Source organism: Bombus impatiens, unplaced genomic scaffold (assembly GCF_000188095.3).
Source record: "Bombus impatiens unplaced genomic scaffold, BIMP_2.2 scf_0263, whole genome shotgun sequence".
NCBI classification, from domain to species: domain Eukaryota; kingdom Metazoa; phylum Arthropoda; class Insecta; order Hymenoptera; family Apidae; genus Bombus; species Bombus impatiens.
Genome location: NT_176682.1, coordinates 1,041,336 through 1,057,802, shown reverse-complemented (window position 1 = coordinate 1,057,802; position 16,467 = coordinate 1,041,336). Strand labels below are relative to the sequence as shown.

The 16,467-nt window shown below is 36.8% G+C and overlaps 1 protein-coding gene across 1 annotated transcript in view; it reads right to left on the bottom strand.

The window, feature by feature from the left end:
• LOC105680630 (DNA-directed RNA polymerases I, II, and III subunit RPABC3) overlaps positions 1-16,467 on the bottom strand; it is a 73,183-nt gene that overhangs the window by 22,530 nt on the left and 34,186 nt on the right. Inside the window, exon 3 of the mRNA XM_012384495.3 lies at positions 12,516-12,696. Coding sequence (XP_012239918.1) covers positions 12,516-12,696 — 181 coding nt within the window. The remainder of the gene's footprint in view (positions 1-12,515; positions 12,697-16,467) is intronic.

Here is a 16,467-nt window from a genome sequence, read left to right as displayed (position 1 = left end):
AACAGACAGGTCGAGTAATTGGATCGAGCGGCCGGGCTGCGATTGGCAGTCGACTAACAGGCCTGTTTCAACCCCCATCCAGGAAGTGGCAAGGGCTTGAGAGAGATCCTATAATGCTTTGCTTAACTTGACCTTAATTTCACGAGATACAATCTGATTGCCGTTTATGAGTTCTTGGAAATTGTAGGACACACATATTGCTTTTACAGGCAGGGAAAAATAGATCGCCGCCATATTTTTTCCATCAGGTACCTTTTATTATTACTGCAAGATCTTTAAAGAATATTCCTACATCGTAAAACGTACATTGAAGAACAATTTTATCTCAGTCACGTGAACGTATAAAAAATTGTATGCGTATCTTTTCTCTTTTTTAGGGTCAAAGAATGCACGGATAAAAGAGAGGTATTAAAACTATCCGTGCAGACTCGAATTGAATGTAAAGAGTAGAAGCGAAAAATTAACTACAAAATTTTCCCCGGTTGTTCTACACTTCCCGCGAAAGTTTATTATCGAAACGGGGCAATTATAATAAAGTGTAAAACTTTGTCCATTTATGGAATAGTTAAAAGTGTACGAATTCGCAGAATGCATATAATCTTCAAAAATATATAAAATATGCAAAGCACCATAAAAATATTAGCAACTGCAATAATTATAAATATTGTAATAACAACAACAACAACAATAATAATAATATAAATAATAATAATAGAAACAGAACCAGAAGTAAAAATTTATTTCTTTAAACTTATAACGATTATTTATATTTCAAAAAATATACCACGAAGGCTTTATTACAGCGTTTTCTTGGTTTTTCGCTATCTATATTTAGAGGTCTCTTATTCTTTCCTTTTTCATAAATAATTTCGTTCATCTGCTCTACGATTTTTATCACGATCACGTTACAATGAAGAACGACGATAGCGATTCCTTCTCTATCGCATTCCTGTCTCCTTCCTTTTGTAATTTCGCCCGAAAGTGACGAAGAGAGGACACACAGGGGTGGAATAGTACCTTCCAGACAATAGCAGAACGGAAGACCTCGGTCCTTCGAACGTTTCCGCTTTCAAGTCTCGAATTTCAACCCTCTTGTATCTTCTCTCAACGAAACACCCTGTTTCTTCCCATTCAAGTTTATTCAATATCCAAGGGAAATCTTGCTTTTTCCTCATCTCTTATCTCGATATATTTATTCGAAGAAAAGTAGATTGGATCTCGACAAAATGTATTTAAGTATTCTTCCTTTCCTGTTACACCCACTAAATTGGATTCGCCAAGATGAAGATAAAAAGTGTTTATAAAAGACGTTCGTTAGGAAGTCTTTATGTTGAGGTATACAGAAGAGGAAAGAAGATTATTTATGTAAATTTCTGAAGTATCGAAATTACGTAGTCTTCGAGAAAACACTGTCGAAAGTTTATTGAATTTAACTTCCTTCAATTATAATAATTTGAATCAGTTCGTGAGAAAGAAGTGCAAGACATCGTATGAAAAGTATATTCGAAGAAAGAAGATCGCCTGTGTAAATATCTGGAATATCAGAATTAGTGTATTTTTAAGAAAATTCTGCTGAAACCTTCTGAAAGGTTAATTTTCTTCGCTTGTAATAGTTTTGTAGAAGGTACTGGAATTCAGATGGAAGAAGCGAAGAAATTATCTACTAAATGTAGAGGAAGATCCTTCATATAAAAGTTTGAAATATCAGAACTGAAGAACCTTCGACAAAAATTCTGTTCAAGGTTTCTTAAATTTAATTTTCTTCGGTTATAATTATTTCCAAGGAAGTATTGGGATTTAGAAGGAAGAAACGAAGACATTCTCTGGTATCGATCAAGTGATAATCAGCTTTCGTTTCTTGCGCGCAGCAGGGATGTCTTTATATCAACAAGGCTTAACCTTCGAGCATATTAAGGGCATCATAGTTTGCTCAGTAGCAAATAGGGCCAAGGATATCTCGTCCGGTTATGAACTGCTCGCTTGAATAATTGATAAAATATCGACAAAATTGTTCGCGACTTATCAGCAGCGTTACCGTTTTCCATTCGGGCTAACCGTCTTCCATCATCCTTCAATATCGTTTATTCTTTCTAGTAAATGTAGAACACGAATATTCAATGTCCGTTTAAGAGATAGAAAAATGAATATGCAAGATACATTTATAAGAAACTCATAAATTTTTACGAACCTTCTCCTCAAGTTGGAAAATTGATAAAAAACTAAAAATTGTTTACATAACCTGTTTTTTAATTGGAACTTTGTTAAATTAACCTATAAGACTAAGAGATCTTCGCTCGTTCTTTACATTTCTTTTGAAGTACAAGCATCTTTGCAATGTCACAAGTCTTGTAATTAATGATATTTAATACAAACTGAAAGGTTTTTCCTTCTTCTAATCCTACCTATTTTAAAATAAATCTGTCACTTGCTTCTTCGTATCATATTTCATTTCATATTTCACATTTTTACAGCTACAATCAAAATAAAAGCAACATAGAGATTTGTTTCGTCCATTGAACATCATAGCAAATATATATGCTTTGCTTTAGATATTTTATACATTTTTGTACATTTACATCCTTAAATTTTCTACAATTGCACAGATTCTTCTAACATAATATAAAACACTAAATAAAATGAAATTTGTTATATTTCTCCAATATAGCCAGTGAGCACCTAATATTTATAGCCATCGGTGTACATTACTTTCGAAGCAAATAATCTAACCGATACATTTTTCCTTTGCATAAGTTATTTCTTCATCTCTAAACCACGTAACCTATTTCTTGATGGGTAAGTATCAACTGCTCCTACGTGGGTGATTTCTGAAAGTACGACAGGCGCAACAAGGTGAATTCTACTCTTCCCCATATCCTGAGAGAGAAAAAGAGAGAGAGAGAGAGAGGGAAGTGAGGAATTCATGCACGAGCGGCCGTTAGGGGTTGACCTAATTCCACTTCGTAGGTTGGCCTCTGACTGTCTGACCTTTTCCCAGGAGAGTTCCTGGCGAGGGTACACGCGTACGAGCCCGTGAACCACCTACAAATCGTTCGAGGGACAGAGAGCCACGGCGGACACGTGTACAGCCTCCATAAGCAGCAGAAACATGCGCAATATGGGGAGAACGCGTAGTACGACAGTGCGTAGGATACGCATGGAACAAATCGGAAAATAAAGTCAATAATGGTAACAGAGAGAGAAAGTTTGGAGACTTTGATTCTGTAAGTTAAGTATTATTTGTTAGTTGAAGGATAACTAATAGAAAATGGGAGAATAAACGAGAGTCGGGAAGAAGAAGAAGAAAATAGAGAGGAAAAGTGACTGCAAAGTTTGATTATATTTTGAATTGTAACGGCGAGTCGAGGTGTAATAGTTAAAAAATTGGAGAACAAGGGAAGTAAATGAAAGTCAAAAAGAAGAAGAAAACAAAGAGAGGAAAAGTGACTACAAAGTTTGATTATTTTTAACCTTAATCGCGAGTGAAAGCGTAACAGCCAAGAAATTGGAAAGCAAGCTGTAAGACGGAAAAATGAATCAGAGAAGTTAGATTTAATCATGTAATGAAGCTGACTGAGGTTACTGAATGTACTGTGAAAACCGGATTACCGTTTATCGATAAATCTTTTGTGCTTATTCTGTGGCGCAGGATAAGTAGATTTGTCCGATCAGGGTCAGACTCAACAAGTAGTCGAGTTGCTATATGCGACTATCCGCGGGTCATACTGCCATACTCTTTAAAAAAGGAGGAACAAATTAAATTTTCCTGAATTTCAAACAAACTAAATTTGAACTCCATAAACAGACTGCGGATTTTTATACATTTATGGAAATTTATGGAATAAACACAAAATAGAAGAAATGTATAAGTGTTTGTGCAGAAATATACATACGTATAAAATATAAAAAAAAATAGACTACTTGTTATAATATTTCTTAACTGAAACAAATCTCTACTTCAGTTCTATCTTAACTCGAAAATTGTGTTGTTCTCGCACGATCCTCGCTTTCCCTCGCCTCATGCAATTCGTAACGTAATCTAACAAAAACGGTGACCAATACACCATCGGCGAAAGCTTAATGATAAATCAAACTATAAAGCTATGAAACAAACACGAAGAAACTTCCATGAGAAGAAAATTGATAGAAAAAAAAGTGTAACGAGAAACGGGGCTGGGATTAAGCCGTATCCAGGAAGGCCGGCGAATTTGCGTAGGTGTACACAAGCGCCGTAGATAGTGGAGGTTCGCCAGGCAAGTGCGAAACGACCGTGAGGGGATAAGCGAAACTGGGTCACCCCTGGGAACCGGAGAGCCTGGGGCTCGTGTCCGGGAGCACGACTGGCCACAGAGAGGAAAAGAGAGAAGATAGAGATATAAGTGCATGTGTGCGTGTACCTGGTGGATATATCGGCTTTGGAACGGAAGTCGGCGCACGCATTATTTACAAAAAGGAACCTGCTCGCTGGAAAATTGTGATATCGTGGGCTCGATTCGTGAATTATGCATTACGCGCCGCCAGCTTATCAATGCATGAAAGAACTCAGAAGTCTGAAAGCGCTGAACGAATGTGCCATTATACTGTCTAGGAATCGGATGAATCGAGTGAAAACGCGCAGGTATGAATTCATCGTAAATCGTGGCAATAAATAATATAACGTTGCTCTCGGATGCTGTTCTGTTGGGAATGAATAGAGGATATAATTCAGAATGATAAAGGTCATGAAGCGGGTTGATGAAACATAAGGAACATACGGCCGGTGCAGGAAGCAAGGATACATTTCTCTTGGTGCCAATTTGTTGGAGCTGGCTTAAAATAATTCATGCTATTACTGGGAAGATATTAGATACGGAAGATTGTCTTCTTTTTTCGTCTAAGTTGGTTGTATGTAGAATAAGGTGAATGATAAAAGAACATGAGTCTTCATGAGTAATAGATAATAGTAATCGTGTGAAACCTTGTTTCAGTTTGATCAATACAGCGAATGTAATACGGTGAAAGAGTTTTAGTATGAAAGAGTAAAAGGTATTAAAAGATATATTTGCTATATGAACTGTGGATGTTCCTACGATTTTGGAAAACTTAGAAGTGCACAGATATGCAAAATATTTATAAATATTATATAAATTATATGATATCCAAAGTAAAGTAATTTAATCTTATTTGGCATAAATTAATTTAATAGGTTTAATAAAAAGATATGATGTATTTAAATCGAACTAATTTCTTCCAAATAATTTTCTCCACCGTGTACGTATGATACATAGTTAGGGTAAAGTCATTTTGACAGAACAATACACATAGGGAATTTTTGTTTCGCAGATACAAGACGCGTCTCATTCTCGAGCAAAGACAAACGATCTACTTGGCCAACAATGGTCATGTACCATCATCGCCTGTGCGAAAATATTAGGAGAAAGAGCAAATAACATCCGCTATCTTGACGTATGAACGTATCTATGAAAACATATGAGTCACTGTGCGTATTTGCACATTCAAAGAGAGGAAGAGATTTGAGAGGCGCCGATATCATCGACGACAGTTGACCTAGATCGTTTGAACGAAAAACGGCGGGTCGATTATATCGAAATAATAATTCTGCCTCGGACCAGACCATTCTCGTTTGATACTATGACCAGGCAGTACTTCTACTTGCAAAAGACTTCTACTTGCCAATTAATTTGAATGTTTTGTATAAAAGTTTGTAAAGAGTTGTCGATTCAAGATACTGATACTAATTCTGTATATTCAGAGGACGCTTAACATTTTGTAACATTATTTATAAGAAGACTACGCGAATACTGATATACAAAGCATCTCACAGTTTCTGATATTTTGTAAATTATCACGAAAGCAAAAATAGCCAAGATCTAATGAATCTCACCTTAGTAATTAACTTAAACGTTTACGTAAGTGTTTTGGAATAATCTACTATTCTTTCCGTCAATTACAAGGAATCTAATACCTTGTAACAAAGTTTATGGTGAGTTTAGGTGGATGTATTCATCTATGGTGGAATTAGAGGGTCTAACGAGGTATATGGAACTGCAGCAATGCAGCTAGAATCGTACTGCTCGGAATACGTGGATTAATGTAACATAATCGAATAACTGGAACCACTGAGTCCCCTTCTGCGTTCACGACGTGACGTCAACGAGTAACTCCAACTTGTACGTGACTGTTTCTCTGTATTTATCACTCTGTAGCTGTAAAATAACTCTCAACACACTGTCGGGAGTTTCCTAAATGAGACAATAACATTAACAACGGGACCGAGCGACTGGTCTAAGGCTTCAGACCGACCGAATTTATGAATACCACGAATTTAGAACGAAAAATGATAGATCGAGGGTCAGAAAGGACGCATAAAGTGAGATAAATTGAGCTTGGAAGGAGAAATTTTGAAAGGAAATTGAAGTAATAAATGATAGTGTCATTGGGACGAATTTAATCTTTTTGAAGATGCAAAGATTTGTAGGAATTCGTGTCCTATTTGTCATTGCTTGATATTGTTTCATGGCAATGTTAAAATAATAAAACATATGATAGGTCAACGGTTTTGACGACTATATATTTTGTTATACAAATAAAGGGATGTTTCTGGGAATGTATATTAAACAAGAACGTATGTTTCGTACACGGTAGTTGTGAAAAATTGCACAAGCTAAAAGTGTGATCAGCTGTTGTTAAATAGTCGGGACAGGATTGCATAATGCTTGCATTACGTGACGGTGCATTCCCTTCCTCCTTCCGCTCTTCCGGATAGTCTATATACAATGAGTACATAGAGCCTCTAAAGTACAAGGCTACGAGCTGACCAGTGACGTACGGCATACTGGCACGTTGTAGGCACCTCTATTTTCATCGTTTTAACAGTGTTTTAAATGCAAAGTAACCATTGACCAAAAGTTTCAAACCTTGCAACACCTAACTTCCTTAAAAAAATATATATATTGAAGCATTATTCAGGAATAATAATTTTCCCATTAATTATCTCCTTTATATTTCAATCATTTCCCAGAAAAGCTTTTCCATTCGATTTCACTGACTTCCTCTTTTCATTATTTTTCTAAAGTTAGGACTCCACCTTTGGAGATGATTGCATCCTTTCTTATTATTCTACTAAATTTAAGATTTGATTATTAGAAATTGTTGCATCCTACTTCCATTATTCCACAAAATTTCGGATTTTATTGTAACTATAGAACAACTATTAATACTACTATTTGGCTCATCATGTATATCTAATGAATTCTTATACACATTTGCACCATCATCGATGACACGCTAGAAAGGAGCGTGCTCATTAGAGGACGGAATGAAAACGTACCTCCCTGCCAAAAACGCGATGCTGCAATGCTCGCTGTCGTCGCAGCGTAAGTCTTACATAACCCTACTCCCCTTGCTCCTAGCGCCACCTAGACGACCCTTTGTTGCAAGCGGTAACGCGATGGTTTTACGTGCTCGTCGCTCTCCCTCTTTGCTGTGCTCGCACGAGTTTTCTAGGAACGCAAAGTCGAGTGACGTGGCGGTTAAATTTTCCACCAAGTTGCACGGATATATTTACAACGTCAGGACGAGTTCGAACACGGTCGCTTTTTCATTCTGGGCTCCCTTACACTGAACAACTTGCTAGACACTCTGATGGTAAAAAAGGGTCTTCTGTTGTATAATTGGCGGAAGAGATATATAGAGTTATAAATTAAGCCGACTGTTCAACTTAGGTTCCTGAGACTCTGAGTGGAAATTATATTTCAATAAATATTAGCAAAAATGTAGATAGTGTTTTAACGTCCAAATTGCACATTATAAGATTCTTTGTTGAATATTCTGACAAAAGTTCTTATCTCCCCCTATATATCTCAAATTACTGTATTCAAATTTTAAAACATGCAAACTTTAATCCAATCTGTTCGCTTTTATGATCCCATTACAATATCTTCAATTTTTATTCCAGTTTTAAGTATATTCTTTTGATCAATTTGATATCTTTATGGAATAACAGACATATTGTGAAGTTGAAGTGTGATGAAGTTATTTATAAATACAGACTAGAATGCTGCACAGAACGCATTAAAACCCTTTAGGTGCAGGGACCTTGAATCTAAAGCTATTCGCCTACGCCTGTAATAATTTTGATCTTGTTTGTCAATGCCTACGAGTGTTTAACACAAGTCTAACAAATTTTTAGAATAAATTTCCTTAGGCATATTTGTAATAGTAAAGAAATTGCAATTTGATTAGAAAATATTATTGGAAAACGCTATTTCTAAATGCTGATAAATGTCAATTTCATGTCAGATTTCAATTTCGAGTAGATTATGAATATTCACGTATTTATAGAACAAATGTTCAAAGTACACATATTATGTAAAATGTACAAATCATCCATTAAAGACGAAACAAATTTTCATCTAAATCCTATCTCTTTGTGTTCATCTCAACACAAATTTGCATAAATATCTTCCATTGAGGTATCAATGTAATAGCGAATATCTCTACATAATGTTGTTTTAATGTTAGGAAATCCTGATTTACGATTGATATAAAAACAATTGTTACTAGACTAACGCAATCCATTTCAGGGGATCGTCATAAGCGGATCACAGAGAGAGGAATTGAGAATTCATTAAGATTTAATCGGAATGACGTGATTCGATTATTCCATTTATACTATCGTGATATAATTATCGAAATAGTGAATGTCTATATTTGAGCACTGCTGCTTACACTGCAGATAACAGAAACTACGATAATACACACTGTCTATGTTATATTATTTTGAGCCTGCGTTTTCCAACGCCGCGTTAGGGAGATAAAGATTAATTTATGCGCGCATTGAATGGTATTTTTCGCATCAAAGTTGTTATTCTACAAAAGAATGACAATTCTTTAGAATCATTCATATTTTTGATTAAATATTAAGTCATCCTAAATATATACAAATACGCAATAATTAGAAATTAAATTGTTTTCACTGGGGACGTTTAATCATTATAATGGCAGCGATGATGTCACGCCAAGCATTAACGCTGCAATGATCTAATGAACACATCAAGTGCGGCTTCTAATCATGTTAGCTTCTCGTAAGAAACTTCACTACGCATTTTACTACATTGTTCTATCTGATTCTTTGCTTCCTAACCAAATTACGCACTGAATTTCAGTTCGAAAGAAATCTTCAACTGAAGAGTTTGCAGCAATAAATTAACTCTAACGTTTACATTATATTTATTGGAATAGAAAGAAGATAAAATATAATTCATATATAAAAATGTAAAAGTTTATTAGTACGAATACCAGTATGTCTGTAAAAGTACTTGATTTATTTAAATTACTACTACAAAGTAAATTCCTTTAATTATAATTGGGGTTAGGTTACTTAAAAACAACTTGAAATTTAGAAAATGTTCTTTCAAATTTAGATCTTCTTAATAATCAACAAATGGATGAATAATTAAATTGGTTCCATTAAAAGGAAATTAATTTATAAGACAGCGACGTATAGATCTTCAGATGAGAGACTAATGAAACATATAATGGAACTTAGCGCCCTCTAAGAATTCGCAACTAGGAGGGAAGTCTTCTGCTGAGAAGTTGAGAATCAGCTGATTGGTCACCAGAGCGTCAGCTGATTTTGACAGCACAGTCGACCTTGTGCGCATCCTAGCGCGTCGCGCGCCCTGAACCAATTCAAATATACGATTTATGGCGACCACGCATGCGCATTGCGCATACGCGCTCCCTGTTTGCATTAATAACATCCAAAAATCTTTTCGATATTTCCAGCCCACTAACGGAATCGTTATTTTCATTCGAATATAGGAACCTTCATAACGTTTCTATTTTGTAGATATTTAATTTAGGAAATACCTTTTGAATAAATAAGTTGAAAGATGGTTCAACTACAAAGAAATTCATTGAAGACTTTATCTTCAGAGATGCTTCACTATTATGATGACATGCGTACTTGCGCATTGTTCGGCTTGTCAGAGGATCAGCCAGAGCTTGCCAGAGGATCAATAATTCATTTCTCATCTGTCACGCCCCTATTTGGTGGACTCGCGATATTAGTAGAGGCGCACCACAATAAACCGTGTTAAATTGCTGAACTTGGAGCCAATCGTGTCATTAAGCACCTGAGTAATTCTTAACTTTCGTTATCTATGCATAGCTGATATCGATATAGAATCTGATTGACAGTGTAAATATTTAAACTGCTTTCATAATCCGTAGTAGCAAATATTCTTTGGTTATGACAGTCTTTATGACTTTCAATCCATAAATTGTTGAGTGCGTTATTATAAGATCCCATAAATATCAATGCAGACTTTGTATCTGATGTTTTCCAGTTAAAGTACAATTTTATGATCGTTTTTATTGTTATTTCACTTTATTGTCCCTTCATAAAATCATTATAGAGGACCTGCAGGTAACTCAATGGGCTGCTAACGCCCTCAGAAAACTGAGATACCACCAGCTGTGTTCACTCGCTTCATTACCCACCGAGTGAACGCAGAGTGGCTCCCTGTTCTCCGAGAGCCCGTTCACCATTTCCGTTTCGCTTTTACCGACCGAACGGATTGGATGATAATCAGGTCTTTCCACGGTTCTTCTTTGGTTGATGGCTTTTAAAAAGAGGGACCCTGAGGACCCTCATTGCGCTTTCATTGATTATTGATTCAATGTTATTGCCGCATTCATTATTAATCCAACGTTTAGATATTAAAATTTACCATTTTGCTGGTGAATAATTTCCTTGTTTCATAAACTTTATTTCTCCCTGAATAGTCATTAAAGATATGAAAAACTACATATCTGATGTAACGTGAGACACACATGCCGTTCAATAATTGAATTTCTGAAAGTCCCGGAAGATTCGAAAATAGCTATCGAACATGATAAAATCTGGTAATAAAAAGGTAATGGAAACATGTATGTGAAGATAGCAAGAAAACCAATGAACTACGAATCATAACAAGACTGATAACTGAATATGACATTATTCATATCGACTGGAAGTAAATTTTTTTTTAATGTTTAATGAACTGTGAACTGTCGCATAATGCTCAACTTATACTAAGGTACCACTGAAGAAGAAAAACTTATTATTCAAACACAAGATGATTGATCACTCTACCTTAATATATGTATGTACACATAACTGACAATTATTCATTTTGTTTTTTTGTATGATAATTAATCTTTAAAACAAAGTATAAGAAAAAGTAACGTAAATAATGGGAATGGAAAAGTACGGGATCCGGAATAAATATAATATACATGTATAATTAATGAAACAAAACAATTACATAAGCTCTACGAACAATTTAAAATCCCTTTACGTATAGCACCGAGTTTACTTATCTTATCGAGCGTCGGCCACGCTGTGTTCTCCTATCTTCGGCGCTATATGCGAATTCAAACGTGTACACAAAGCCGGATAGAGTTCGCGCGCGCAGTTTACGACGAGACCGGCAACGATCAGACATCAAAGCGGCTTCTGCTATATACACTGTACGTGACGGTAGTCGAGTTTCAAGGTTAAACGATAAGTCGTTCAAAACAGAGTTATCACGGGGTCTTTTCCGATAGAATAACTTCGTCCTATTCTAACTAATCACTGGGAGTTTTTGTTATTCATAAAATATAACTAGAAAGTTAACCATATAATTTATATAAATCTAATTTGAAAGTTATATTCACAAAATTCCAAGAAACATATATTTTCATTATCGCAATATCATATTTATTATAGAATTTTTTACCAAGCTACTAACGTCGGTAGCGTTTACATTTTTATCATACGTTAGTATATATTACGCAAATTGGTTAAGAAATAAATTAATTGTTTAACACCACACAAATGTTAATGCGTTTATTTCTTTTCATTTTTCGTACTACCGAAGAACACTTAATGGGTTCTTTTTGAAGGTTATTAAAACTCTCACGGAACTTCATTGAGCACTGGAAGCGAGCCAATCAGAGATCACAGTAGAAAGAGGGCGCGTTTACGCACGTCGTCGACGCGTGCGAATGACGTCACAATGTGACGTTGCGTGCGTGCACGCACGATACGCCAAACGATTACGGTGGATCGTAACAGAATAAAATAGTGATACAGACGTGACGTGTTTCAGATATATCTATTTTTTTCACAATCTTTTTGTATGGTTTTTTCGAAAGTTTTTGAAATTTCTAATTTAACATTTTTTATTAAAATACATCTCTCACCTCTACATGATTCGAAATGGGTGTTATATTTCAATAGATAGTATAAAAACATAGGTAGTTTCTAGATACTCGGTTCTAATGTTAAATACAATTTTATTACTTTTTTATGTCTAAGATAATGGAATATATATCTACTACTATCTGGAGAAATATGTGAAGAAAAAATTCTCAGTCCATTCTTCTGACATTTAAAAATCTAACGTTTCAAAATGTTTGACATTTTATTCTGCTAAAAGATCCACCATGATTTTACTGTAAAAAGCTAAATATAAAAAATCACTTACAGTCTACTGCTAGGTTCGTTGCTTGCCTCGTCACCTTCGATTCGATAAACCATACCGGACATCACGTATTCAAAACTATCTGCTCTGGAGCCGCCTTCCTGTTCCGTCGCATTCCACTCCCCTCCATCGGGATAACCATCCTCCCTCAAGGTCGTTGCAAGAACCAAACGAAATTTATCACCTGAAAAAAGGAATCAGAATATTCTAATAAACTATACCATTTGAAAAATAGTTTTACGAATAACATATGTAACCATTTCAAGAGGCTTTTTGCCTTTATCTAAATATTGACGCAGCAAAAATCCGCAACGTCGAAACACGGAAATTGATACCTAATAATAAACCTCAAGGTGACTGCATTGAAAATACGACTGGGAGGGCGTTGCAGACGTTCGTTTCGCCACGTTTCAAACGAAATACATACATGGTTGATCGGATTTAAACCAATAGGACCTGTCCGTCTTCATACCGCTACTTTCGCGGAACTGACTATGGACACATACGTGTGTGCACACGATAAAGATACGAGAAAACCGATTGACGTTTTCCCCTCTTATTGCATCATACATCGCACGTTACAAACGTGACACGACACGTTATCGCACATTTGGAAGGAAACACGAAAACTTCATACAACATATGTCATATCGATTATACGCGTCCTAACGATGATTATGCAAGAGGTGGATAGAGTAGCAAAAGCTTCAGAAATTACCGCAACGAAATAGGTCCTAAATTAGCGGAAGTGAGGGTAATCGAACAATAGCGGGAGAATATTTCGAAAATATAGTTATTGTTAGTATTATGTAAATATTCATTTATATTATATAAATATCAAAGAATTTTTCATGTTGAAATTGTTATAATAAAAAGGAATATTAATATATTGTAACAAGATAGAATAAGATATTTCACAAAAGGAAACAATCCTTAAAGAATATATGTAAGTATAATGAGTATTCGGAATGGATCGTTGAATAATCACATAATAGGGAAGGAAAGGGGTGAAAGATGAAAAGTAGGGAGATCGAAAGGAAGGGATGCATGGGGAGAGGTTAACCTATACAGGGAATAGGACTACTAGCGACATAGAAAACTGGGGCACTAAATGAAAAGGACAAAGTTGTCAACATAATTACATTATCAGTGGAATTACATTAAACACCTAGTTGAATGAAACATACCACTTCTCTATTACACCTATTCGATTAAATAGAAAGCGCCGCGAAGCTCGCACGTAAGAATCCCAGAGAACAAGGGTCAAGGTTAGAATTCTATACTATGTCGATGATAGATATAGTATGGTAATCGATATTACCGGCCGTGGCAATGTCGAGGAGGACACAAAGAAACGACGAATGAAAACGGAGTTAGAAAAATCTACATAACCAATTGATCATGTTACGAGATGTCTGTGGGGTCAGGCTTACATCACGATAATGGTATAACGATTATAGATTATCTAGTTGAGCGATACAGGACCATATTATCAACCCCAGCCATATTACAACCAATGCGAACCGAGCGAAGGATATGGGCTCGCGTGATTTACAGCATTAACCTTGACACTGACAGTAACGCGTATCGCTAATTCCCTTGCACCAAAGACGCATATTAATACTTTAAACTAAATTTAGGCGTTCCTAGAACACGGTTGTTTTCGAAAGCGATTTACAAAACTGCACTGCGTTATAAATATTTGAAACGTCAATACGGTATATATACGATAAAATATGGTAGACAAAATTAGCGGTATTATATTACAATCCGATATTACTAAATGCTTAAATAAAGCTTTATTTTAGATTAAAAACAACGAAAGACATTTTGAAAGATAATAATACGACATAACGCATTCAGCAACATCGACCACCCCCGCGTACGAAAGCTTTAACGTGTTCCAGGGTCTATCGAAAACCGCCATCTTGTCTCACGACATTAAGCACAGTGGAGAGGAAGAGAGAATTCAACGATAGTTTATATCCATTCTTGATATGATCGCGCATCCGCATTTTCCGCACAGGGTAACTTTCGTTCTCTATTTCAATATTCACGCACCTGCATCATAATCTTGCCTACAGCTCAAGGCGATTGCCAGCACACTGCTACAACTGCATTCCTCGGGTAATCACATATAACGTTTACATTATGACGATTTGCAGAGCCCCATCCCTTTTCCATTGCCTTCGCAGTCGACATGCTCCTTCTCACTGCGTAATCCGTAACACACCTTAATTTCATGTAATTCAGCATGTCCGTACGTAATGTAATATAGGTTAGTCGCACGGTGCGAAACGAACTGCGTGCACACAATGAAGACGGTGGCACGTAGCGCTTGCCGGCTACGAAGTAACCGGCGGAAAAAGCGCGCGCGATACGCGACCAAGGAGGTGAACGCGAATACACGCTCGATGAAACGACAGATAGCGATGACGACGACGACGACAACGAAGATAACGACGACGACCACGAAAACGACGACAATAACGACCACGACGACAACGACGACAATGACAACAACAACGACGACGACGACGACGACGACGAGTGATACCACCAAAAGCAAGGCAGCACACGATCAGAGAAGAGAGTACAGACGAACACACACACAAACCGCTTCTTCTCTCGGCGAACGAGTATCGCGACCGACACGGCTACGAGTCGTGGACGTTTTGACCTTGGCATTGAACTTATGGGAGCTGCTGGCTGAAGCGGGAGAGAGGAGTGGAATACGAGCGGCGGGGAACAAAGTGGGGAGTAGAATGTGGTACGGGCAAAGCGGGGCGCATGGGAGGCAGATTGCGTCATCTCGCGCAAGCCTGTGCGCCGCGCGTCAATACAGCGGGACTGCCTGGCCCTATGGACTAACCTTCGTTCCCCTTCCAACACAATTCCACGCGCTCTATTCTGCACGATCGACAAGCTCCTTCCTGCAAAATCCATCCCGCCTCTTTGCTCCTCGCCAGCTGTAAACCAACGATCTCCATTCCTTTTTTACTATGTAGATTTCGATTATGCTACAGATTACGTTATATCTACAAGACTTATTTTTACACGAATAAAACTTCTTAGTTATATTATAATACGAACTTCTAGAATTAGTATGTATGTATTTAATATATATTTATGACTTCATTTTGTTGTTTCTGCAATACTACAACATAGTAGGTAATATAATAAAAGAGATAAATTGAGCTATACAACACTGAAGTTGATCGAGGGTTACAAGAAAGACGTAGAAGGAAACACCATTCTCAGAGTAGCAACAAGGAAACAGGATATGAATCTGTAAACATAGTGAACAGGCAGGGGTGGATCGACGATGCGGTGCACCCCACCTCTTTCTCCCTTCCTTGCTACCGGTGGGTGTGACGCACCCACTCCCTCTGCAACGCCCGAATCAACGAGATACATCCAGAACTGTCCGTGAGCCGAGTCAAAATGACGATATTTGGAGGGAGGAGGGGTTAGAGGTTTGCTGCAGCGTGACGTGGCCTTGGGCAGTTACGAATCTAATATACATTATATTACACGTGCTGTTTTTTTCATCAGACTGATTCGTCTCGAATCGAAAACAAATTTAAGTCGAATTTGGAAATGTCCAGAAATTTTCTAATAACTTGATTCTCATTGCATACATCGAATATAATATATACAACGTATTTCCGTAGTTACCAAATACTTTTTCCTCCTTACTTCCTCTTCCACTAATGACACAGTTGTTACGCGAATGAACGGCAGTAGTAAGAACACTAACCAAGCGGACGACCTTTAGCATCAACTTACACGTGGAGATATAGACGTCGCGTCGCTTTGCACGTCCGCGTCGCCGTAAGCTCCAGCAGCTTTTCAAAGACACGGAATTCATAAAGGAGCGACGTTGAAGAAACTAAAACTAAATGACGATAGAGACGTGTTTCTTTAAAAAAAAAAAAAAAAAAAAAAAAAAAAA